Source organism: Oncorhynchus clarkii, chromosome 27 (genome assembly GCF_045791955.1).
Source record: "Oncorhynchus clarkii lewisi isolate Uvic-CL-2024 chromosome 27, UVic_Ocla_1.0, whole genome shotgun sequence".
NCBI classification, from domain to species: Eukaryota; Metazoa; Chordata; class Actinopteri; order Salmoniformes; family Salmonidae; genus Oncorhynchus; species Oncorhynchus clarkii.
In genome coordinates this window covers 2,054,424-2,078,599 of record NC_092173.1, presented here as the reverse complement: position 1 = coordinate 2,078,599, position 24,176 = coordinate 2,054,424, and the positions used below count along the sequence as shown (strand labels likewise).

At 41.3% G+C, this 24,176-nt stretch overlaps 1 protein-coding gene and 1 long non-coding RNA gene across 3 annotated transcripts; both read right to left on the bottom strand.

The window, feature by feature from the left end:
* Nucleotides 1-2,901: 2,901 nt before the first annotated feature.
* Nucleotides 2,902-18,794, bottom strand: LOC139386082 (clarin 1). Of its 2 annotated transcripts, none has more exons than XM_071131503.1 (3): nt 18,298-18,794; nt 5,706-5,885; nt 2,902-4,127 (listed from the first exon to the last, which is right to left on the bottom strand). In XM_071131503.1, the coding sequence occupies exons 1-3, from the start codon at nt 18,548-18,550 to the stop codon at nt 3,862-3,864; spliced, it is 699 nt and encodes a 232-aa protein (XP_070987604.1). In that variant the 5' UTR covers nt 18,551-18,794; the 3' UTR covers nt 2,902-3,861. The 2 variants fall into 2 exon arrangements, with proteins under 2 accessions (XP_070987604.1, XP_070987605.1); XM_071131504.1 differs by having other exon boundaries at nt 3,012-4,127; nt 5,706-5,789; nt 18,298-18,681.
* On the bottom strand, nt 11,937-13,520 carry LOC139386083 (uncharacterized). The gene is made up of 4 exons (XR_011629000.1): nt 13,202-13,520; nt 12,920-13,055; nt 12,414-12,447; nt 11,937-12,060 (listed from the first exon to the last, which is right to left on the bottom strand). It is a non-coding gene; the product is annotated as an uncharacterized lncRNA (long non-coding RNA).
* Nucleotides 18,795-24,176: the final 5,382 nt, after the last annotated feature.

Here is a 24,176-nt window from a genome sequence, read left to right as displayed (position 1 = left end):
TCATTACCCTCTTAGCAAAGAAGCCAAAAAGGGTATTACTCCAATTCACAGTGAGTTAGCTGAAAGAGGTATCTTTGATTCCCTGTCTGAATTCACCCTGTAACACACCAATTTTACCTGTTGGGAAACCAGCTGGTGATTATCGTGTTGTGCAAAACCTTAGAATAGTAAACGATGCTGTACATGCTAGAGCACCCCTGGTGCCTAACACTGTTACCATTTTATCCCAGGTGACTCCAGGTAGTTGTTGTTTTTCACTGATTGATTTGGCAAATCATTTTTTCAGTATCCCTGTGGCTGAAGAGTCACAGGAGTGATTCTAGTTTGCGATTCTTGCGTAGTGCCCCAGGATTATGTTGAATCACCATTGATCTTTGCCCAAGAAATAGCTCGGAAGCTAAGAGGGTTTTGTTGCCCCTGTTGTAAACATTTTGGTTCAATATGCTGATGATTTGTTGGTTTGCTCACAGTCAGAGGAGAGATGTCACGAGGACACTTGAGCATTGTTGATTTTCTTAGCAGAAAATGGTCGTAAAGTTTCCCCAAGTAACATGCAGTTATGCTGGGCCTTATTTAGGCCATGACATTACTTCTGAAGGTCGCACCAGCTCCAAAGATCGATTAGAGACAATTCATGTTTTGCCTAAACCTGTTACTAAGCAGCACATGATGTCTTTGTTGGGTGTGGCTAGTTACTGCCGTCCTTGGTTGAAAGACAATGCAGAGATAAATACAATCCTGTTATGTTTGAACTATGGGAGAAAGATGGAGGCGAGTGAAATTGTGGTCTGGACGGATGAGACTGAGACGGCATTGGTAAAATTGAAACACACTCTGATGTCCGCCCCATGCCTGGGCCTGCCAGACCATACAAAACCTTTTCATCTGTTTGTTTCTGAGACGGGTGGGTTTATGTCAGCAGTTTTGACACATGATGGTGTGGGATATAGACCTTTTGGTTATTATTCTAGACGATTCAAGGGAAGGGTTTCCTGTTTGAGATCGGTAGCGACTGCTACTGAGTCTGTTTTGGCATGTTCTGCTATTGTGGCTATGTCTCCCCTAACCATCCATGTGCCTCATGCTGTGCACGCAATATTACACAGGCAAGAACGGCTCATTTGACACCTGCGAGACTGCTAGGCTATCAGAACATTCTGTTGACAATGTCCCATGTTACTCTGAAACGATGCACAATTCTTAACCCTGCAAATCTTCTCCCCACTGCAGGGGACAGTGAAGACCATGATTGTGACTTAAAAGCAGTTTGCTTGGCTAAAGCCTCCACCACTCCCCTCAGGTAAGACCCTTACCAGCCTGTCCAATTAGAAAGTAAATACAGAATGTCTTGTGAGGCTAAAAAAGGAAACAGAAATGATAGACTTCTCTGTCACTACCCCCCTCTTACTGAATGAACGAACCAGTCACTGGAGTTTTGCACCTGCAGAACTTAATGAAATATTATTATTAAACATGATCTATGGGAGTACCTCTGTATGATGAAGTGTCATTGCATTCAAAGCACTTGTGAATGCAACAAGAAAAATAACAAGATGTGCCTCGTCCCTTAACACGTGGAATATTTTGTAACCCAATAAAACAAGTAAACGCTATTGCGCTAAATTATACAACAAAAAATATTTGTTTTGAAAACCATCAAGTCAGATAGTGTGAAATCTTTGAAAGCTGACCAGGACCTGTACAGTGTTATATTTCCACTTGAAACGTTGAAGTGTTTTGAGTTTTAGTTCCAACAATTTTCTTGAGGAGTTGCAACCACTTTTATGTGTCTTACCTAGTTGAATTACCATAATTAAAATGCCACTAGGCTACACTCCAAAATCTAAGTTTGTCTGATGTTTTCAGACTTCGAAGGTGGTCTTCTGTTGAGATAAGTCCCTTGTTTAGTAGCTCCAGTCACATCCCACAATCCAAAATGAATGGATTAGATAAGCACCACATACTTTTTTTATGCTCAGCTTTCCATTCATTTCGGGTTGAGGGGAAATGGGCATATAGCTGGTACGTTGATTCATCTTGACATTAGACTACTTGAATTATTGAATCTGTTGTTTAATGCAGAATATCTCAAAATCTGAGTAAGTAAAAATCAACCATAAAAATCTGACACCCATTTTTCATTAGATACTAAGTCAGAAAAATAACATTCACTTCATGCAGCTCAATTTTAAAGTGCAATGAAGTCAATGCAATGATTAGGCTCTATTAAGATGCATTTTAGCATTTATGAATTAAACATGAGAAACACTTGTACCCAATTGAATACAGAATAAGAAAAACTTACCTTGGGTCTCAGTGCTACTATGTAGACTTAAAACAGCTAGGTGAGGAAGGCTCTAGGACAGTCTATTTGGGCTGCTTTTGTAGAAGCTTGTTGCTGGGGAAGAGTCAAGTTGAATGAAGCCTTTGAAGGTTTTCTGTCAGAAGGCCAATGTAACCTGGCAGTTTTTATGGGCACCTGTTGCATATTCATGACCACGTAACCACAGCCCCCATAGAAGACAACTTTGAATCTTGTTTGGACACTATTGCACTGTTTGGCACTGATGGGAGTGGCTTCTCTTTGAATGTGCTCATGTATGTCAATGATGTTTAATGTGCTTCAATGCAACATGTTTGTGCTGTATTGCATTACACACAGAAAACAACCCTTTGCTTTCACTGTAGATGTTGTCGTACAAATTTACTGTCCTATTTGTTAAATTCCCTTTTCAGTTTTAACTTAAGATTTGGTCTGTCTACTGATGTACTTTATAGTGTATGTAGATATTGCCACATTGTGGAATTAAGGGAAAGAAATAAGACATTTGTCATTTTCTGAAACTCAACTGATTTAGAATAATCTGGAACCTCATAGTTCTGATAAAATGTACTTACAAATTTGATTCGTTTTTTAATATTCAGTGCCTTAGAAAAATGCTAAATAGTGAAATACAATGACTTGATCAATCAATCAAAAATAGCTATACTTCAAGGAACATTTACACAGATACTGTAGGTGGACATTTATACAATTGTTCTTCCTACGACAGAGAATACATATACCTCGGACTTACACCAATAACAGCATATAAATCTACAACAAATCTAAGTAGCTCTACACATTTCATAAAATAAATGTTGTATTAGGAATGATCATCATTAAAATCATAAAAATTGGCACATCACATGATTCTGAATACATCATCTGATCAAACAATGAAGCAACATCTAAATCTGAGTAAGTAAAAACCAATATTCAGGGCTAAAGAAACTGCTTGGTTTACTTTATACAGCTATGGTCTTTCAATACATTTCGGGGGCAAAATTGAAAGGCTACGATATCGTCAATCCATAATACACATGGTACCTATTCTGGTCAATCAATCGTGACACACTGTTGAACGGTCCACCTTCATTGATAAAGCTTTGGACTGCCAAGGGAAGGACTGCCAATGCACGTAAAAACATGATGGAGTGGAACCAACCAAGTCTCTGCTTTTCAACAGCAACAGAGTGAAATCCTGGCCTTTAATTGGCCCACCACCTAACGAAATACAACCAATTAACAACGGAAAGAAAAACAAGACCCAACTCACTCAAAGTTTCAAAACAGCTTCCCTAACAGAGATGGCCAGGGACACGTCTCCAGTTGTCGTCTGAAGGACTGACAGCTTGTCACTGGATTTCGGAAAAGAAGCGGTTCAGGAGGGTCACATTTGCTTGGACCTTTCAACAGCACATGGGCACATAAAAGCTATGGCCCCAAGTCTCCCATTGAGACACGCTAATAGCTGAGGCTCAGTGTCACTATAGTGGGGGGGCCCGGCAAGCGGCCACACAAACAAACAAAAGCCCTGGTCAGTACATGAGATCTGATGCCCCGGTGTTCACGTCCGACTCTTTGGCCTCCTGGAAGGGGAACTGGATCCCGGCCACACGGATCAGCAGGATGTTAAGGCCATGGACGAGGAAGGTGAGGAAGATGAGCCAGAAGGAGTGGTCAAATTGCTCTGTGAGCGTCTTGTACACAAACGTGCTCTCGTTGAAGTTGGCGATGTGGTCGGACAGCCGGTGGAGCTTCACCTCGGAGGCAAACAGAATCATCACCAGGCAGCTGCAGAGGCCTGTTCAGACAGATGGGCAAACCCACAGACAGACAGACAGACAGGCAATATTACACTATTACAGTTGACAACACTGGGAGTTCAAATAAGAAGTAAAAGGCAGCCTAATGATCAGTTACTGTAAACACGTTCCTATAAGGCAGAATACTACTTCCCGCCCACGCCACATTAAAAGAAAATATGTGAACGCTACAGTAGTTGCAATCCCAAACAGGTTACCAAAACAATTAAGCTTTGGTCATTCACTGCTGCGAGAGATTAATTTTCATGTGACATCATCGTAAATATAGGTTCACTGATCAGATGAATCCAAACTTGCATTCTAGTGTATAAAAATGTTTGTTTAGTTTTGCCCCTGAAACCTGGTAAGCGGTTTTGATTTAATAGGCCCGCTAAGGTAGGGTCTCAGTTATAGATAACTGAGAAATAACTCCTTTAACTCTGGTGTTGTGTTTCTTAATTGGTGCCATTATTTGGATGGGAGGTCAAGTAGCCCACTGTCCTGATTAAATAAATGGTAGGTTACCGGATACTGGTTTTAAAGCTGAAAAAGGCAAAAGGAAAGTGACGTACAGCCAACCACTCATGGCTTGGCTGTTGTGTTTGAACGTCTCTGATATGCATTTCTAACTAATGTTGAAGTGTTGAAGGACACCTTTGTTGGACCCCAATCATGTTCTCTATAGCAGTGGTTCTCAATTTGTTTTGGTTACTTTACAACAAAGTACATTTTGTTCTGTCCAGAGTACCCCTTTCATGTGCATTTTTTACCAGTAAGCGTATGGTCTCATGAGTCTTCTCAAGTACCCTCTGTGGATAGGCCAAGTACCCCCAAGGGGTACGGCTGTCCCGTGTAGCTCAGTTGGTAGAGCATGGAGCTAGCAATGCCAGGGTTGTGGGTTTCATTCCCACAGGGGAAGAGTATGAAAATGTTTTCACTCAATACTATACGTGGCTCTGGATAAGAGTGTCTGCTAAATGACAAAAATGTCAAAATGTACTAGTACCCCTGGTTGAGAACCATTGCTCTATTGCCCCGTTCATACCTGGGGCTAACATGCATTCTGATCCTGCCCACATTCTGATTGGGCCCACATTTTCAGAAATTAGTCTACACACTGTATCCACATCGTGACCAGAATTCCTGATCCCTTCCTGTATGCAAATTATTTGACAGCTTTTCTTAGAAAATAATATTTATTTATTTGTTTTAAGACACAATGGTGCCACCTGTCAATGATTTGAGGGCGGGAGAATGATTATTTAAATGATTTCAATGTCCAGATCCGGCTACACATATCCGTGCCTGACTACATCCGGAGGTGGTCAGGAAGATCTGATCACAATAAGATCACAATGCATCTTTTAATTGTCTACACCTGTCTGAAAATGTGGGCACAATCAGAATGTGGACAAGATCGGAACATAAGGAGACATGTTAGAACCAATAAACGTGGCTCCTGTGTAGCGTACTGCGAGCTATTTATATCTGAAGATGGAATGCACGTGTGTAAGAGAGCTGTTTGCCTACATCTACCTGTGATGTGAGTTATGAAATTATGACTTTTTTGTGCTTACAGCAGACAAAGTTCCAGAGGTAGAGTCCCAGGGGTCCGTGCAGAGTCTCGTAGGGACTACCAAAGGCATTGTACATAAAGAAGCCTGTGGCCACAGAGGAGAAGAAGATGAGCACTACGCAGAAGAAGATCACAGTGACGTGAAGACTGGCTGGGATGACGTCCACCAAGTTCGGAAAAACTACAAGGAGAGGGACAATATAGAGAGGTGTGGGAATGTTCTACAATTATTAAATAGTATTTTTTCCGCCCACAACTTTCACGTGATGAAACACATGCATGCGTCTCTGTATTCTATTAGTTTAATGTGCAAGGCAGATGGAACAAACAGTCAGAGAACAGATTGTTTTTTGTTCATCTAAAAAGGCCTCACCATGATTAGCAAGCCTGCCGGTCAAGCGAAAAGATAATGTGTGTGTGCCAAATCTCATTAGTGAAAAAATTGCTGATGATTCACTCCATTGTGCTTGTGTAAGATGTGTTACTGCATTTACTGCTATTTAGTGCTACTTGCTGAGTTATAAGAGATGCCCTCTTATGAATGACCAATTAACCTAGTTGAAGCCAGTTGGGTTTCCCCTGTAAGGCTAGCCTTCATCATTTTGATAACAGGTTTCTCTTCACTCCATTTACATTTCTCTTTCTTTGTTTGATTTGAGTTTGTTGTTAACACTAAATAACAATGTTCTTCTGACATTCCAAAACGTGTCAACTTCATATTCATCATATGTGAAAACGGATTTCTATGAAGAACAGATTTCTGTATGTCATAACTTAAGCTTACCAGTAGTTTAGACATCACTTTTACATCATCTGTTGTAACCTTTATTGGAATTTTAACCAACTATGAGTTGGCATAGGTTAGTAAAGTTATGTCAAAAATGTTTACTGATAATGCGCCATTTTCAAATGCATTGGTGTTGGGGTAGTGCTGTAGATGAATATGAAGTTTTAAAAATATTCCTTTGAGGTATTTCTACCCCCTGCGAGGGTAGGCTATGTGCACATTTACACGTGGCCATGTCTCCGTGACCCACATTTGTGTACAGGCTTACTGTATGTGTAGCCTAGTATCAGATGTGAATGTTCAATGCATTTTTACAGCAGCGTTATGCATCTCCGCAGCCTGTAAAACCATTATCATAAAACAGGTTGTTTGAATCCAGGATTATGATTGGTTGATAGCAAGGAGTTATAGCACCACAATCCCGTATTCTCCGGGTAATGCCTGTTAACAGTTCCATTAGATAGTCCCATGCCACTAGGCTAACATTTGTGACCAGATTCAAGATCTAGTATTTTTCTCCTACTTGTCTCTAGTGGGTTAACAAGCTTCTCAGATGTTAAAGAAGCATAACTTTCCCATGTTTCACCCAACTGTAGTGTATGATATAGCATTTTGATGTCTGTACTTTTATAAATGTTTGGTTTGCAACAGTTGGGGTTTGTCTGAACCTTGCCATCTGCCTCTCCGACCTGTGGAAAAATGTTTCAGTTTTTTTGCGATTTACACTGTGCCATGCATATAAATGTGAAGAGACTGACAGCTTCTCTGAGCCAGGTGAATTAATTTATCAGGATCATTATAAATGGATATACCTCAAGAAATGTCAATAGAAACAAAGGTAAAACAAACGAAAGTGCTCATAGTTTGCTGTCACTTCAGTTGCTTGATGTGATTGTGCATTGTGTGCTAGCTTTAGTTGGTTAGCTAGCAAAGGAGATGTAGCTAGCCTGCAAAGCTACATGCCAATAGGTCATGATATAGAAAATGTCACAGTAAAGTGCAGAGCGTTCGATTAGCCTGCTGCTGGGGGGAAAAGAGACCCCCCAGTTCCGCTAAAACCATTGACAACTGCGTTCCATTTAAAGGATTGTTAAACTGTTAAAGAAAACCTGCACCCCAAAACAATATTTTAGTATTTGTTTCATTAATCCATTGTTGACATAGTTCCAATTTTTTTTGCTTGTCAGCAATCAGGTTTAACACGGCCGTGGTATATTGGCCATATACCGCAAACCCCCGAGGTGCCTTATTGCTAAGATACTGAACAAAAATGAACACAACATGCATCAATTTCAAAACTTTTATTGAGTTACAGTTCACATAAGGAAATCAGTCAATTGCAAAAAATGAATTAGGCCCTAATCTACGGATTTTACGATTGGGAATACAGATGCATCTATTGGTCACAAATACCTTAAAAAAAGGTTTGGGGCGTGGATCAGAAAAACAGTTAGTATCTGGTGTGACCACCATTTACCTCATGCAGCGCGACACATCTCCTTCACATAGAGTTGATCAGGCTGTTGATTGTGCCATGTGGAATGTTGTCCCACTCTTCTTCAATGGCTGTGCAAAGTTGCTGGATATTGGCGGGAACATGCTGTCGTACTCGTCGATCCAGAGCATCCCAAACAGGCTCAATGGGTGACATGTCTGGTGAGCATGCAGGTCATAGAAGAACAGACATTTTCAGCTTCCAGGAAATGTGTACAGATCCTTGAGGTGATGGCGGCGGATGAATGTCACGACAATGGGCCTCAGGATCTCGTCACGGTATCTCTGTGCATTCAAACTGCCATCGATTAAATGCAAATGTTTTCATTGTCCGTAGTTTATGCCTTCCCATACCATAATCCAAACACCACGGGGCTCTCTGTTCATAACGTTGACATCAGCAAACCGCTCACCCACGTGATGTCATACACAGTCTGTGGTTGTGAGGCCGGTAGGACGTACTGTCAAACTCTCTGAAATGACATTGGAGGTGGCTTACGGTAGAGAAATGAACATTCAATTCTCTGTCAACAGTTCTGCTGGACATTCCTGCAGTCAGCATGCCAATTGCATGCTCTCCCTCAAAATTTCTGGGATCTTTTATTTCAGCTCATGAAAGATGGGACCAACACTTTACATGTTGCGTTTATATTTTAGTTCAGTGTATAAACTGGTTACCAAGGTAATTAGAGCAATACAAATAAATGTTTTGTCTTACCCGTGGTATACAGTCTGATATACCACGGCTGTCAGCCAATCAGCATTCATGGCTCGAACCACACAGTTTATAATGAGTCTTCTGGGGCAACAAGTAATGACAGAAGAGTATCTAATTATAGACAAGTTGACAAACAAATAGCCTACCAAAATGTCAGAAATAAACAGAAACATCTAAACTAGGCTTTAAAACAATCCTGAACCCCCAGTCAAAACTCTGTTCCGCCATCTCTGCCGCGGGCCCAGAGTTGCATTTTTAAATTAAGACATATATTAACATTGCTTCTCGCATAATGTCTTCATCATTATGTGACTTAACAGTTTATTGCAACTTATGCAATGCGGTTGCAATACGCGTGATTAAAATTGGTGCTGCGACTTTAGCTAAGGTTCATAGATTTGATGTTAATATTACCAGAAATTTTATAGAATATTTGTTCAATTTATTTTCAGATTCAGGAAGTACAAGGCAGGACAGCAGACACCAGATACTGCACAGCCAAGTGTGGCAGCATTTGCACAGAAAATGAATCATCCAAATTCTTGTGCTCTTTCTTCAGTTACCACTCACAGTAACAACCCAAATAGAAATGAGCTGGAGTCCTTCCTCCTAGACTGAAGGCGGTACACTGGGCGGCATAGCGCAGAGAAAATAGCTAGTTATAGCTGTGATGAAATCACAGATGAATATCGCATCACAAACAAAGTATCCTATTATCACAGATAACACATGAAATATGAAATGTGCATTCAAAGTAAAGCTGCCACAGCAGGAGGAGCACAGTAAAGATGGGAACCTGGACGATGAACACCTATGGGAGGATGTATCATGGGATGAGGTGAACATCAACCTCCGGAGATCCAGACGGTGACTCTCCCGTTTTGCTCACTTCCTACTGCTAGTGATACATGATGGGATGAAAGAAGTCAAGGTCATTTCATTAGCCATTACCAAGACATCAAGGTTCGATCAGCTGTCTGTCCTGTCTCCTGTCCTGAATAGAACTACAGCTCTCACTCTGCTTCCACTCGCTCTGGAAGATACTTATTTGAAGATAGGTTAGCCAGCCGTCTCGATGGTTCTCAGTGGTGATAAGAGTAGTAGTATATGTTGTTTTGAAGAATAGTAGAATGGTCCCACTTAAATTCGCTTTTCTAGATACTTTTCTTAGGACAGCTAATCAGCCGTACCAGTGATTGTCCGGGAGGTGATTTTATTCTCTACCTCGTGCTGAGATTTCAGAGTTCAAACCACTTTGGATGTGAGCCGCAGCTAAAATGTCTCTCTGGTCTGATATGTACATTTTTAACCCCTGATTTTATACAGTTATTGAATAGGGGCGGTTTGTGAGGCTCTGACTTCACTCAAGGGGGCGGTGACTACTCACTTGTTATCGAAACAATTTCCTCTTATAGTTTCTAAGATCACATCCTTCTCTTAACAAAAACACTAATCATTTTTCATACACAACATAGAGAATGGAGACTTCGTACCTGTAGTGTATATACACTTTTCAAGTTACAGTATTTCCTTTAACATTTTTAATGCATCACAAAATAACAACCGAAAGGACATCAATTTCTTTAGATCGTCTGAACATTCCCCACATTCTGTTAGAAATATTGTTCCAGTATTCACTTTAGAACATGTTAAGAGTTTCAGCGGGAAAACCATTGTGAACAAAGGCACATTCCTGTGTGAATTTTGAGAGGCAAATAGCTGAAAGTTCCAATCCATGATTTACAACAGTCAACTCCCCACCAGCTCCCCTCTCTGCGGGGGAGAGGGGGTCTGGCCGAAGTCAAATGATATTTAATAAAACAAAAGTTATTGTGAACTCTACAATGTTACCACTCCGAGAATGAGAACGGTAAAAATAGACCTAATTAATACATGCATACATTAACCTAAATTAATGCAACCAAATTTACTACTGGTGATATACTGTATGTAATGGGGAATTGATACAAAAATAAAAAATCTAAGGACAAACTATTAACACAATAAAACTATGAATGTGCAAGAATTTGGCGGGAGGCAGCTCAGTTCATTCTGGAGGACTGAGCACATTCTGGAGAGACACCAATATCTTCACCACACACCCCTCCCCTTCTTCTCGCAACATTTCAAATTGTACTCAAGAAACATTATCTTCACACGTATTTTAAATGCATTGCTCTTTCACTAACAGCTGCAAATTGCGGGCTTCCCAACTAGTCATATAGGCCATGCTTGGGATTTGAAACAATCCACAGCTTTGAAAGAAACTAAATGGTCCTCGGTCTTGCTTGTCTTGTATTACTTTACTCATTTCTGTATAGACAGGAGTAATTATAACATTTTGACAAATTTATTTCCATTTACTTTAGGCTGCAGTGGCTACTGAATCTTGTCCTATGCTTCGGTTACTACCCAGTGTGCAAACTCTGGCTGAAAATGTATTTTTATGACATCTTATTCTGGTCGCAAACTGGTTTAAAAGGGAAGGTTTTTTAAACATATTTTTACTGGACCAGAATATGACAATTTTCTGACCACCAGTTGGTCATAACTGTGACCTCTATCTGACCAGCTGGTCATGATTCTGACCACTATATTATGTAGCCTACTGGTCATTGTTAAGACCTCATCATAACATGGAATTTTGTAGGCTGTGATTGTAAATAAGAATTTGATCTTAACTGACTTGCCTAATTAAATTTAAAAAAAAATAATGGACTACCTGACTACAGTTTATTACCTACACTCTTAGAATAAAGGGTCCCAAAAGGAGTCTTCGGTGGTCCCCATAGGAAAGGCCTTTTTGGTTCAACGTATAACCATTTTGGTTTCCATGTAGAATCTTCTGTGGAACAGGTCCTACATAGAACCCAAAAGAGTTCTACCTGAAACAAAAACAGTTCTACTTGAAACCAAAAAGGGTTCTTCAAAGCGTTCTCCTATGGAAACTGCCCGAATAACCCTTTTAGGTTCCAGATAGCGCCCTTAGAAAAAAGTGTGGTAAAACGTATTGCAGAGGATAAAGTTGGATATTGAAAACATTGCTCGTTACATTTCTGATTGTTTCCATAGTCACCAATTAAAGTTAACCTGTAACATATTCTTACATTTAAAATAGATCAAGCAATGTAAAAAACTAAACGACATACATCTGCATACAGAAATCGTTTCATAATTCAACCACAGACATTACATGCAAAAATAAAGACTGGGACAGACTTTACAAAGGCCCATTGTTTTATTTGATTAATAATTCATTAGTGGTGTGATGGGGTAGATCCTCATCAAGTACCTCTGAGCACAGAAAGAGATCTGGAGCGTGGTGACCCTCTTGAAGAGTCGTTTGATGGGTCAGATCTGCAGTGAAGAGAATCAGCGTATTATCAACTTGAGATTTTAAAAGCAAACTAAAAAAAGGACATTAATTGAAGAATATTTGTGGACTCAGCTAGCTAAAATTATTTCCATGGTACTAGTTGAATCATTTTGTGGCAGTAAAAAAAGAGAAACTAAATGCAACAAATTAAGTAAAAGAGGCAATCTTGTTCAAAAGTTGTGTCTGTCTTACCACTCCTGCAACAAACATTGTTAGAAATGGGTGTAATCCGCAAATCGCTTCCTCTTCTCTGCAACTGCACACGTGTGTGAGTTTGAGTGAGTGACAAGGAGAATGAGCAAGAGAGAAAGGGGAAAAACTGTACATGACTCACCAACTTTACATGAATCAGGACAAGGGTTTCGCACCTGAAATAAAAAAGGCCAGTTAAAAATAGGATTTTATTTTTGCTTTATATTAGAAGCGGTGCTATTTCAATTGGATCTAATTACACTACACTCTTAGACATTTTTTCCCCAAAAGGGTTCTTCGGCTGTCCCCATGTAGAAGCCTCTGCGGAAAGGGTTCTACATGGAACCCAAAATACTTTTACCTGGAACCAAAGGGTTCTATCTGGAACAGAAAGGGTTTTCATATGGGGACAGACGATTAACCTTTTTAGGTTCTAGGTAAGATCAGGCAATAATGGGCAGCTGAACAGCATGTCTCTTGGGGAATCCAGTCTCAGTGAGACCTGATGCAATGAAAAAAGATAATGACCATCAGCATAGCTAGTACAAATCTAGCTCTTACAAAGCTGGTTAGTAGGAATCAATACACACGGAATGTCAGAGTATCAAACCGAAAAATAAAATAAAAATACTTTTGCACATAACTTACTGTCATGGATTTATGGAAGAGTGGTTCTGCTCTCTTCCTTCCCTGGCGATGTGGCAGAATAGGTCACTGGTACCTGAGTGTGTGGCCAAGCACCCCTGTAGAGGCCATGCATCAGGTCATTGACATGTTTCAGGAACTGTAAATACAGACGAATCATGGTTAACACAAAGTTAGACTTAGACTAGCAAGTACATTGACTATGTTGCCCCTCAGCAATCTGGCAGTTAGGCTAGCTCTCGCCACCTGTCTGCCTATGTTTTGCTGTCTATTTACATTTCTTACTCAGCATTGCATTTCTATACTCATTCCCTATGTTCCTTCCTCCATCCAAGCTAGAAGATTCCTGCAAAAAATGAGAATCAAGAATTGAAAAAGGCAGTTGAGAGGTGTAATTTTAGAATGAGTGTTGAGGGGGAGCAGGGATAGGCAAAATGTATTGTATTGTCCAATAGAAAATACAAGGAACTCTGATGAATCAAGAAAATCTTCACATTCATATTGGGGGTACACGCTTCAAGAATTAGGATAGTTTACTGTCTCACACACATGTATGCACACAATGTTTCCTTTATGTACAAATCTTTTCTGTAAATTATTGTGATTATAATCATCGTCAAATCTCACACAGAACACCGAACACACACACATAGCTAGCAGGACAATGTTGACATGACAATGTTTTCAAGTTATTGTGATCATCATCTCACACACAGAACACACGCATACACACATTTGCTATCATTAACTAAACCGATATCAAAATGTTGACTAGCTAGAACCAACACCTACAAAAGGTAAACATTTTAACTTACCATGTCCATGGAGGATTAGCCAGAGAGCTAATGTTAAATTGCTAGCAAATGTTTCCTTGAAATTCTTCTCCCCAACAAACTGCCGCTTTACTTACAAAAGTAAAACAAGAATGCAGGAGAACAGGGACTACCATTTAGCAGTCAAATGTAGAAAATTGTGTAAATTTACAGAAACTGTCTATGTTTTCCAGCTGTGTCTGTTCCAACTGCCATATGGAATTTTGACCAATGAGCTGGAGCAGGCTGCCTGCATGCAGATTGATTGCTGCTCATGAAGCACAGATTCCAATCTAAGTTTTAGCTGGAAAAGATATGCCTACCTCCTAAATTTAATCCCAGCCCCCGTCCCTGCAGGAGGCCGTCATTGTAAATAGGAATTTGTTCTCAATTAACTGACTTGCCTAGTTAAATAAAAGGTTCAATTATAAAAAAATGTAGCCAATGAAATTAAATACAATTACCAGACACATTATGTTAATTGCTTGAACGCTTTAAGGAAAAATATAACAGTCATTTTCAGGGTGCAATTCAGGTGCAATAATTCAACTAATTATTGATGGAAATAAATGCAATAAAAATAGGGTTTGTAAATCCTGATGGATTGTAAACTCAGCAAAAAAAGAAATGGCACTTTTTCAGGACCCTGTCTTTCAAAGATAATTCATAAAAATTCAAATAACTTCACAGATCTTCATTGCAAAGGGTTTAAACACTGTTTCCCATGCTTGTTCAATGAACCATAAACAATTAATGAACATGCACCTGTGGAACGGTCGTTAAGACACTAACAGACGGCAGGCAATTAAGGTCACAGTTACGTCGAAGGAATGAGCATTTACACCGAGGCCTGTACTCTGGAGCGGGATCGATTTGGAGGTGGAGGGTCCGTCATGGTCTGGGGCGGTGTGTCACAGCATCATTGGACTGAGCTTGTTGTCATTGCAGGCAATCTCAATGCTGTGTGTTACAGGGAAGACATCCTCCTCCCTCATGTGGTACCCTTCCTGCAGGCTTACCCTGACATGACCCTCCAGCATGACAATGTCACCAGCCATACTGCTCGTTCTGTGTGTGATTTCCTGCAAGACAGGAATGTCAGTGTTCTGCCATGGCCAGCGAAGAGCCCGGATCTCAATCCCATTGAGCACGTCTGGGACCTGTTGGATCGGAGGGTGAGGGCTAGGGCCATTCCCCTCAGAAATGTCCGGGAACCTGCAGGTGCCTTGGTGGAAGAGTGGGGTAACATCTCACAGCAAGAACTGGCAAATCTGGTAAATCTGGTGCAGTCCATGAGGAGGAGATGCACTGCAGTACTTTATGCAGCTGGTGGCCACAACAGATACTGACTGTTACTTTTGATTTTGACCCCCTCTTTGTTCAGGGACACTATTCCATTTCTGTTAGTCACATGTCTGTGGAACTTGTTCAGTTTATGTCTCAGTTGTTGAATCTTGTTATGATCATACAAATATTTACACATGTTAAGTTTGCTGTAAATAAATGCAGTTGACAGTGAGAGGACTTTTTTGCTGAGTTTAGTAGGATAGTGGTGGTTGCATCACTGCCTGGTATGTCAACTGCTCGGCCTCTGACCGCAAGGCACTACAGAGGGTAGTGCGTACGGCCCAATGAATCACAGGGGCCAAGCTTCCTGCCATCCAGGACCTCTATACCAGGTGGTGTCAGAGGAAGGCCCTAAAAATTGTCAAAGACTCCAGCCACCCTAGTTATAGACTGTTATCTCTGCTACCACACGGCAAGCAGTACCGGAGTGCCAAACCTAGGTCCAAAAGGCTTCTTAACAGCTTGTACCCCCAAACCATAAGACTCCTGAACCGCTAATCAAATGGCTACCAGGACTATTTGCATTTTACCCCCCCCCCCCCTTTCTCTTTTAAGCTGCTGCTACTCTCTGTTTATTAACCATGCATTGTCACTTTAATAACTCTACCTACATGTACATACTACCTCAATTACCTCAACTATCTGGTGCCCCCGCACATTGTTACTTTTATTTTTTTACTTAGCAGGTATTTTTCTTAAAACTGCATTGTTAAGGGCTTGTAAGTAAGGTCTGTAAGATCTACTACACCTGTTGTATTCGCCACATGTGACAAATACAACTTGATTTGAAATAAAAGACTATGGTGGAAAATTGCAAGATGATGTTATAATGCTGTTATTGCATCCAATGGTTCTTGTATGCAACATAATAAGGGCTTGTTATAACACTCATCTGTGTGTGTTCTACTGAGGATGGGCCTCTGGGAGATAACACTGACAGGAGATTTATGGTGTCTTTTGGGTGATAAAACCTAAAGAGACCGCATTCCAGAGCATGAGTTAATGTTTCTGTTCTATATGGTACCAGGTAGAGATGACCCCAGGGCCAGACCCTGGTCTGTACAATGAAAGATAACTGTTGACACAGCAGATACTGTCTGCTGTGAATTATAAGTATCTTTCATACAAATCTTAACCTTGTGACCTATTCTATATATCTGTTGTTGGTCATGTAGGTTGAAAGGGGTGTATCTGGGCTATAAAAAAGACATTTGTACTTTTGTCTTGGGCTCTCGAATCAACGAAATCGACCAGCCATCTGAGCGTGAATGTGATTCAAGATTTAGTTTAAGTATAACTCTGACTGGTGTGATAGGTTTGTCTCTCCTCAATTGATAAAGAAATGAACCACCATAAGACATAGGTGGCCTACATGTTATTTGTTAAATTCTGAAAACAAATTTAGTTAGTCATAATAGAACGTCAAAACAGCATTCAGTGGAACAGAAGAAAATGTGCAGCACAATAAAACAGTGCAATTAGTTAACACAAACAAACAATTACCATTAGAAGCCATACAGCAAGCCACCGGATAATCTTAAATTTAAAAGACATAATGTAATTGTACTGCAGTTTCACTGCATTTTAACAACAGTGCATTTTTGTAAGGATATCCTGTATTATTGTGCATGTTAATCTTACATGCTGGTAGCGTAGAACAATTGTTATGGAAGTGAATGTGCACTTTTCAATTCAGTGGACTGAAACTATAAAAAACACTGTATGTTAAAGCAAACACATTTATAGTGTTGGGAACTGACTTTTAAAACTTGAAAATATGAAATATCCTTATCCTCATGTCACCGAAAGGGTGTTTTGGTGTGCACGCATCCGACACAACACAATGCCACAGATGTCTCAGGTTTTATCTTACATGCTGGTAGCCTAGAACAAATGTTATGGAAGTGAATGTGCACTTTTCAATTGGGTGGACTGCAACTACTAAAAACATAGCCTGTAGGAAAAGCAAAAGCATTTATAACATCGGAGATTCTCTAAATTAGGGGCCATCTCTGATAACTATAGGATTCATAAATTGGAGCTTTTAATGACCTAGCAAATTCGATGACTTGGAGGTGAAATATATCACATTTCTCTGACGAATTAAAAACCTCAAATGGCCCTATTCCTGAAAAAGTCAATCGGACCGGATAAACTGAAGTAGGCTGAGCCGAGTACTTTTAGCCGGAGGCCAGAGTAATATGATTCTGCCAGACTCGGGAAGAGCTCGGCCCGCATGAAGCCCCCTGAGCCCCAGTCCCCTAGTACTCAAATGGGTCTGAGTCAAGTGTGTAGACTGCACAGGAGGCTATTGAGAGTAGAAGGGCTCATTATAATGGCCAGAACAGAGCAAATGGAATGGCATCAAACACCTGGAAACCATGTACTTGATACCATTCCACTAATTCTGCTCCAATCATTAACACAAACCCATTTCCCCCAATTAAGGTGCCACTAACCTCAAGTGGTTGACTGGGTACAGTATGCCACGAGACCCTAACCCCTTTGGTGAGTTCTGCCAGCTGTTGTTTGCCAAATGTGCTAAACTGAATCATGCAAACCCTGCTGAAAAAAGAACATTACTCAAATTGATATAATTGTAATGGTTCTAGCATCTTATATACAATGGGTGCATGGCCCACAAAGACTATGCACATGTTTATATAGATTGGTTTCTATTAATTGAGTAGCATTTAGATATGTTTTTTGGTTGAACTCCACACCAGTTATCAACCAAAATAAGACGTATTTTGCATGATGTCAAAAAGACATCATATAGAAAACGTATTAATCTGGTCATATAATGTCCAGACCGGGTTTCAACCAGTAAAATACGTCTTTATCACGTCGTATGCCCAATGGGTAATTAATTACATTATGTGTATTGTATTGTTAGCCTGCAAATACTTTATTATAAAATGTGACTTTTTTTCCAACACCCAATAATTAGGCTATATTTTGTGCCAATGCTACCAAGATAATTTATGCTGAACATTCCATTTAATTTAGTAAAATGGATCCTTAAGTCACAGGGATAGGACTTAAAACAGGGTGTAGTAATTATAGTAATTTGAATTATTAATGTAGTGGGTGACTGCTCATCTCATTGTTTACTTTTCATAATAGATGCGCAAATGAGAATACCTTTTCAACCCAGCAGTAATCTTTAAATACACCGGTTTTCACATACTTTTCATGCAATTCACAGGGTCTTCTACTCACATGAAAATCTGAAGGGTCTTCCACCAAGTCCACATTGCTTCACTCTCTGTCCGTGAAAAAGACCATAGTTAACCCTACCGACAAATTTATCCAGCTCTTGTCCTGTGGCATTAACAAGTTGCGCACCGGTTGTACACAACACAGTCCCCTGGACCCAAAACTGCGTCCCCATCGCGGCGGCAATAATGAGGACGCAACCGAAACTCAACACTCCGGCAACAGAGAATATAATTTTCTTTTGACAACTTGGCATGGTGAGTGTGAAGTGTGGAAAAATAATTAGTCTGACCAGTCCATGGTGTTCAATTCATCTCCAGTTGGTAGCCAACTCCCAAATAATCCAAAACCAAGTTGCTAATTATCTGTGTTAGGATATTATGACAAGTGTCATTGAAATAGCTAAATTTGTATACCGTAGTGATGCTGTTCTAAAATGGCCGTTGCATATTCAATTACATTGATCGTCTTTCCCCCTTGCTCATTATCTCCAAGTAACCAAGGTTTTACATTTGGGAGAGTGCTTCTCGCTATCGTCGAGAAGTTTTTGGCACAATGACTTCTCAAAACCCGCCCACAAGGCCTGAATTTGCCCACACATTTCTTTTTCGCAGCAAAATGAGTTTCCACATTTTTCCATAACTTCAGAGGGAATGAAGGATTTATATCGACTTAATCTGTAGATGTATAGCCCTGTTTGTACAATATTCGTTTTACTGGGGGAGGTCGGGTAATGTAAATATGTCCACGAGCACAAAACACCACATCTGTAATTTTAATCCCGTCCGATTCTGCCTTGTCAGTAATTGTTACATGTTTACAACAATTCAATTTAAGGACTGAAGCTAGGCGATTGCGCAATGTCCCCATGAGTGACACAATACTGAGCCAATCATGGTGCAATGCTCCTATTTTCTGGTGGCCCGCCCCACCACCACAGAAAGCCCTTGAGCTAGGCTGAAACACTTGCATTTTGGAGCTGCCTTACTCAAGAAAATAAAAAAGAGACCATGGTTGTATGTGGCTTTATTAACTCAGTTGTATATATATATGTTTTTACATTGTTTGCAAACTGATATGTGACACGTATTAATGCCAAAATAACATGCAAGAATAACATAGCAACACCTGAGGGAATGGCATCTAAAACCCCCCCCCAATTAAAAACAAACAAATAAATATATATATATATAATTTATTTTTTTGCTAAAAATGTGGGCTTATTCCATAACCTTTGAGCTAGACATTATCTGGCTTTGAAATTCAACTCAACTGGAAATTATGTTCAAGACCAAACCAAGGGTTCTTGTAGTAAGAGAGACTAAAAACCCTCTTTAGTGTAATCAGGAACTATTCTGAGAAATAAAACAACAAATAATTTAAATAAAAGGGTACCTACTATTTTAAGTATATATGAAAACTGATCATAAAATAATTGAATAACAAAATGTTTTACATATAAACGTCCCTAAGACCTATTTTGGAAATAAGTATTAATAACTAAATAGAACAATATGTCAGGACCCGGTTACGAACCCGGGTCTCCGGAGTGAGAAACAGTCACTTAACCTACTGAGCCACGAATAGTCGGCAGAACCCAGAAGATGAGGCAGACACAGCAGTACTTGAGACGGTGTATTTAATGAAGTAAAAAGTCCTTCAGGAAAACATCTCACAGAATACTAGGGCTGGGTGCTAACATACAAACACAGAGCAAAGAACTGAGGAAAACTAAGGGTTGAAATACAATCAGGGGAAACGAGGCACAGGTGCAAATAATAATGGGGATCAAGGGAAAACAAAAGGTCAAAAAGCACAATGGGGGCATCTAGTGACCAAAAACCGGAACAACCCTGGCCAAATCCTGACACAATAACCGTGTAAAGTCAGAGCAGACCTGTATGCCCTTTAAAACAGTATCTTAGTTACTGTATACATAAAAAATAAATACAGCTTTCAATCTTCTTCATAAGTTTGTAAACAAAATAGGTCTTCTGGTCATACAAGAACAAACTAATAAATTGAAATACCAAAACAATACTGAGCCAATCATGGTGCAATGCTCCTATTTTCTGGTGGCCCGCCCCACCACCACAGAAAGCCCTTGAGCTAGGCTGAAACACTTGCATTTTGGAGCTGCCTTACTCAAGAAAATAAAAAAGAGACCATGGTTGTATGCGGCTTTATTAACTCAGTTGTATATATATATGTTTTTACATTGTTTGCAAACTGATATGTGACACGTATTAATGCCAAAATAACATGCAAGCCCCCCCCCCAATTAAAAACAAACAGTGGGGCTCTGCCTGCCCTTAGTATCTCTATTCCACTGCTCCTGCCATCTCTACACCATTACTGTCCTCTAAGAGATCCAAGATGGCGTAGCAGTCAGACGTCTTGTCGTGTCGTGTCCCTTGTATATATCGTTTTAGCAGTCAGACGTCTTGTCGTGTCGTGTCCCTTGTATATATCGTTTTTTTTTACATATTTTTCTTCGCATATCTTTTAAAACATTTTGCTAAACCTCAACTTCGAAATACTCTCCTGCAACCCGCCTCACCCAATGTAGCGCGGATCTGCTTTTTTTTTCTAAAGTATTCATATTTACTTCGGATCCGGAACCCCTCAACTGAAGCTAGCCAGCTAACTACCAGCAAACCATTGCTAGCGGTCATCAGCTAACTGGTCATCAGCTAACCTTTAGCTCGGAAAGCTCTCGCCAGTTCGAACAACGCGACTCTAACCAGAGCATAACGGACCTATTATTTTTATCCCCGGATTCCCTCCGGATTCCCACCGCAAACGGAACATCTTCAGCTGGATCTTCACAACTAGCTAACTAGCTAACCGCAACCCCGGATGATTACTCCTGGCTAGCGTTTCCATCCACTTAGCTTGAAGCTAGCCCGGCCAGAGCTCCTGTGCTACCACCGAAGCATACTCCTGGGCTACAATATCCGGACCCACGACCGGTCTATCGATGTCACCGCATGAAGAGGCATAAACAGACTCACCCCATCGCGACGTCCCCCAAAGACTAACTTTCTAGCCCTTGCTATCTGCTTGCTTGCTAACTCGGCCTGCTAACTGCTAGCTTGTTTATCCCCGGTCCGCTAACTGCTACCTTGTTTAGCCTCGGCCTACTAACTGTCTGAATCGCCGCGTCCCAACCATTTACTGGACCCATATTTACTTTCAATCTCTTTTCGATTTTTAATTCGATTATACCTTCCGGTAACCTGCCTCACCCAATGTGATACGGAATCGCTATTATTTTTTAATTTTTTAAATTTTTAGAACACATTCAAGAACCTCCAGAAGCTAACCAGCTAACTAGCTACAAGCTATTTAGTCATTGTTAGCCACTGCTAGCGGCTTTACCTTCTGCACAGCCAGCCAGTTTTTTTAACCTGGATAATACTCGCCAGTCTAGCTTCCCTGCCCCATCCACCGCTGCCCCCTGGACACTGATCACTTGGCTACATAGCTGATGCATGCTGGACTGTCCATTAATCACAGTACTCCATTATGCTTGTTTATGTTTTATCTGTCGGCCCCAGCCGCACTCAGGCTCTGTGTGTAGTTAATGCGACCCTCCCTGCCTAGTCAACGCCATTTTACCTGCTGTTGTTGTGCTAGCTGATTAGCTGTTGTTGTCTCACCTACTGTTTAGCTAGCTCTCCCAATTCAACACCTGTGATTACTGTATACCTCGCTGTATGTCTCTCTTAAACGTCAATATGCCTTGTATACTGTTGTTCAGGTTAGTTATCATTGTTTTAGTTTACAATGGAGCCCCTAGTTCCACTCTTCATACCCCTGATACCTCCTTTATCCCACCTCCCACACATGCAGTGACCTCACCCATTACAACCAGCATGTCCAGAGATACAACCTCTCTCATCATCACCCAGTGCCTGGGCTTACCTCCACTGTACCCGCACCCCACCATACCCCTGTCTGCGCATTATGCCCTGAATATATTCTACCATGCCCAGAAATCTGCTCCTTTTATTCTCTGTCCCCAACGCTCTAGGCGACCAGTTTTGATAGCCTTTAGCCGCACCCTCATACTACTCCTCTTCTGTTCCGCGGGTGATGTGGAGGTAAACCCAGGCCCTGCATGTCCCCAGGCACCCTCATTTGTTGACTTCTGTGATCGAAAAAGCCTTGGTTTCATGCATGTCAACATCAGAAGCCTCCTCCCTACGTTTGTTTTACTCACTGCTTTAGGACACTCTGCTAACCCTGATGTCCTTGCCGTATCTGAATCCTGGCTCAGGAAGGCCACCAAAAATTCTGAGATTTCCAACTAAAACATTTTCCGTCAAGATAGAACTGCCAAAGGGGGAGGAGTTGCAGTCTACTGCAGAGATAGCCTGCAAAGTAATGTCATACTTTCCAGGTCCATACCCAAACAGTTCGAACTACTAATTTTAAAAATGACTCTCTCCAGAAATAAGTATCTCACTGTTGCCGCCTGCTACCGACCCCCCTCAGCTCCCAGCTGTGCCCTGAACACCATTTGTGAATTGATCTAGCTTCAGAGTTGGTTCTGTTAGGTGACCTAAACTGGGATATGCTTAACACCCCGGCAGTCCTACAATCTAAGCTAGATGCCCTCAATCTCACACAAATCATCAAGGAACCCACCAGGTACAACCCTAAATCTGTAAACAAGGGCACCCTCATAGACGTCATCCTGACCAACTGGCCCTCCAAATACACCTCCGCTGTCTTCAACCAGGATCTCAGCGATCACTGCCTCATTGCCTGTATCCGCTACGGAGCCACAGTCAAACGACCACCCCTCATCACTGTCAAACGCTCCCTAAAACACTTCTGTAAGAAAGCCTTTCTAATCGACCTGGCCCGGGTATACTGGAAGGACATTGACCTCATCCCGTCAGTTGAGGATGCCTGGTCATTCTTTAAAAGTGACTTCCTCACCATTTTAGATAAGCATGCTCCGTTCAAAAAATGCAGAACTAAGAAGAGATATAGCCCTTGGTTCACTCCAGACCTGACTGCCCTCGATCAGCACAAAAACATCCTGTGGCGGACTGCAATAGCATCGAATAGTCCCCGCGATATGCAACTGTTCAGGGAAGTCAGGAACCAATACACGCAGTCAGGAAAGCTAAGGCCAGCTTCTTCAGGCAGAAATTTGCATCCTGTAGCTCCAACTCCAAAAAGTTCTGGGACACTGTGAAGTCCATGGAGAACAAGAGCACCTCCTCCCAGCTGCCCACTGCACTGAGGCTAGGTAACACGGTCACCACCGATAAATCCATGATTATCGAAAACTTCAACAAGCATTTCTCAACGGCTGGACATGCCTTCCGCCTGGCTACTCCAACCTCGGCCAACAGCTCCGCCCCCCCCGCAGCTACTCGCCCAAGCCTCTCCAGGTTCTCCTTTACCCAAATCCAGATAGCAGATGTTCTGAAAGAGCTGCAAAACCTGGACCCATACAAATCAGCTGGGCTTGACAATCTGGACCCTCTATTTCTGAAACTATCCGCCGCCATTGTCGCAACCCCTATTACCAGCCTGTTCAACCTCTCTTTCATATTGTCTGAGATCCCCAAGGATTGGAAAGTTGCCGCAGTCATCCCCTTCTTCAAAGGGGGAGACACCCTGGACCCAAACTGTTACAGACCTATATCCATCCTGCCCTGCCTATCTAAGGTCTTCGAAAGCCAAGTCAACAAACAGGTCACTGACCATCTCGAATCCCACCGTACCTTCTCCGCTGTGCAATCTGGTTTGCGAGCCGGTCACGGGTGCACCTCAGCCACGCTCAAGGTACTAAACGATATCATAACCGCCATCGATAAAAGACAGTACTGTGCAGCCGTCTTCATCGACCTTGTCAAGGC

Excerpts from the sequence above, each read along its gene's own strand:
- LOC139386082 (XM_071131503.1), bottom strand. The coding sequence starts at position 18,550 with ATGCCAAGTTGTCAAAAGAAAATTATATTCTCTGTTGCCGGAGTGTTG. Across the intron at positions 5,886-18,297 it reads AAGACCCTTCAGATTTTCAT|TTTTTCCGAACTTGGTGGAC; the intron begins GTGAGTAGAAGA and ends CTCTCCTTGTAG. Across the intron at positions 4,128-5,705 it reads CCTCTGGAACTTTGTCTGCT|GCCTCTGCAGCTGCCTGGTG; the intron begins GTAAGCACAAAA and ends CTGTCTGAACAG.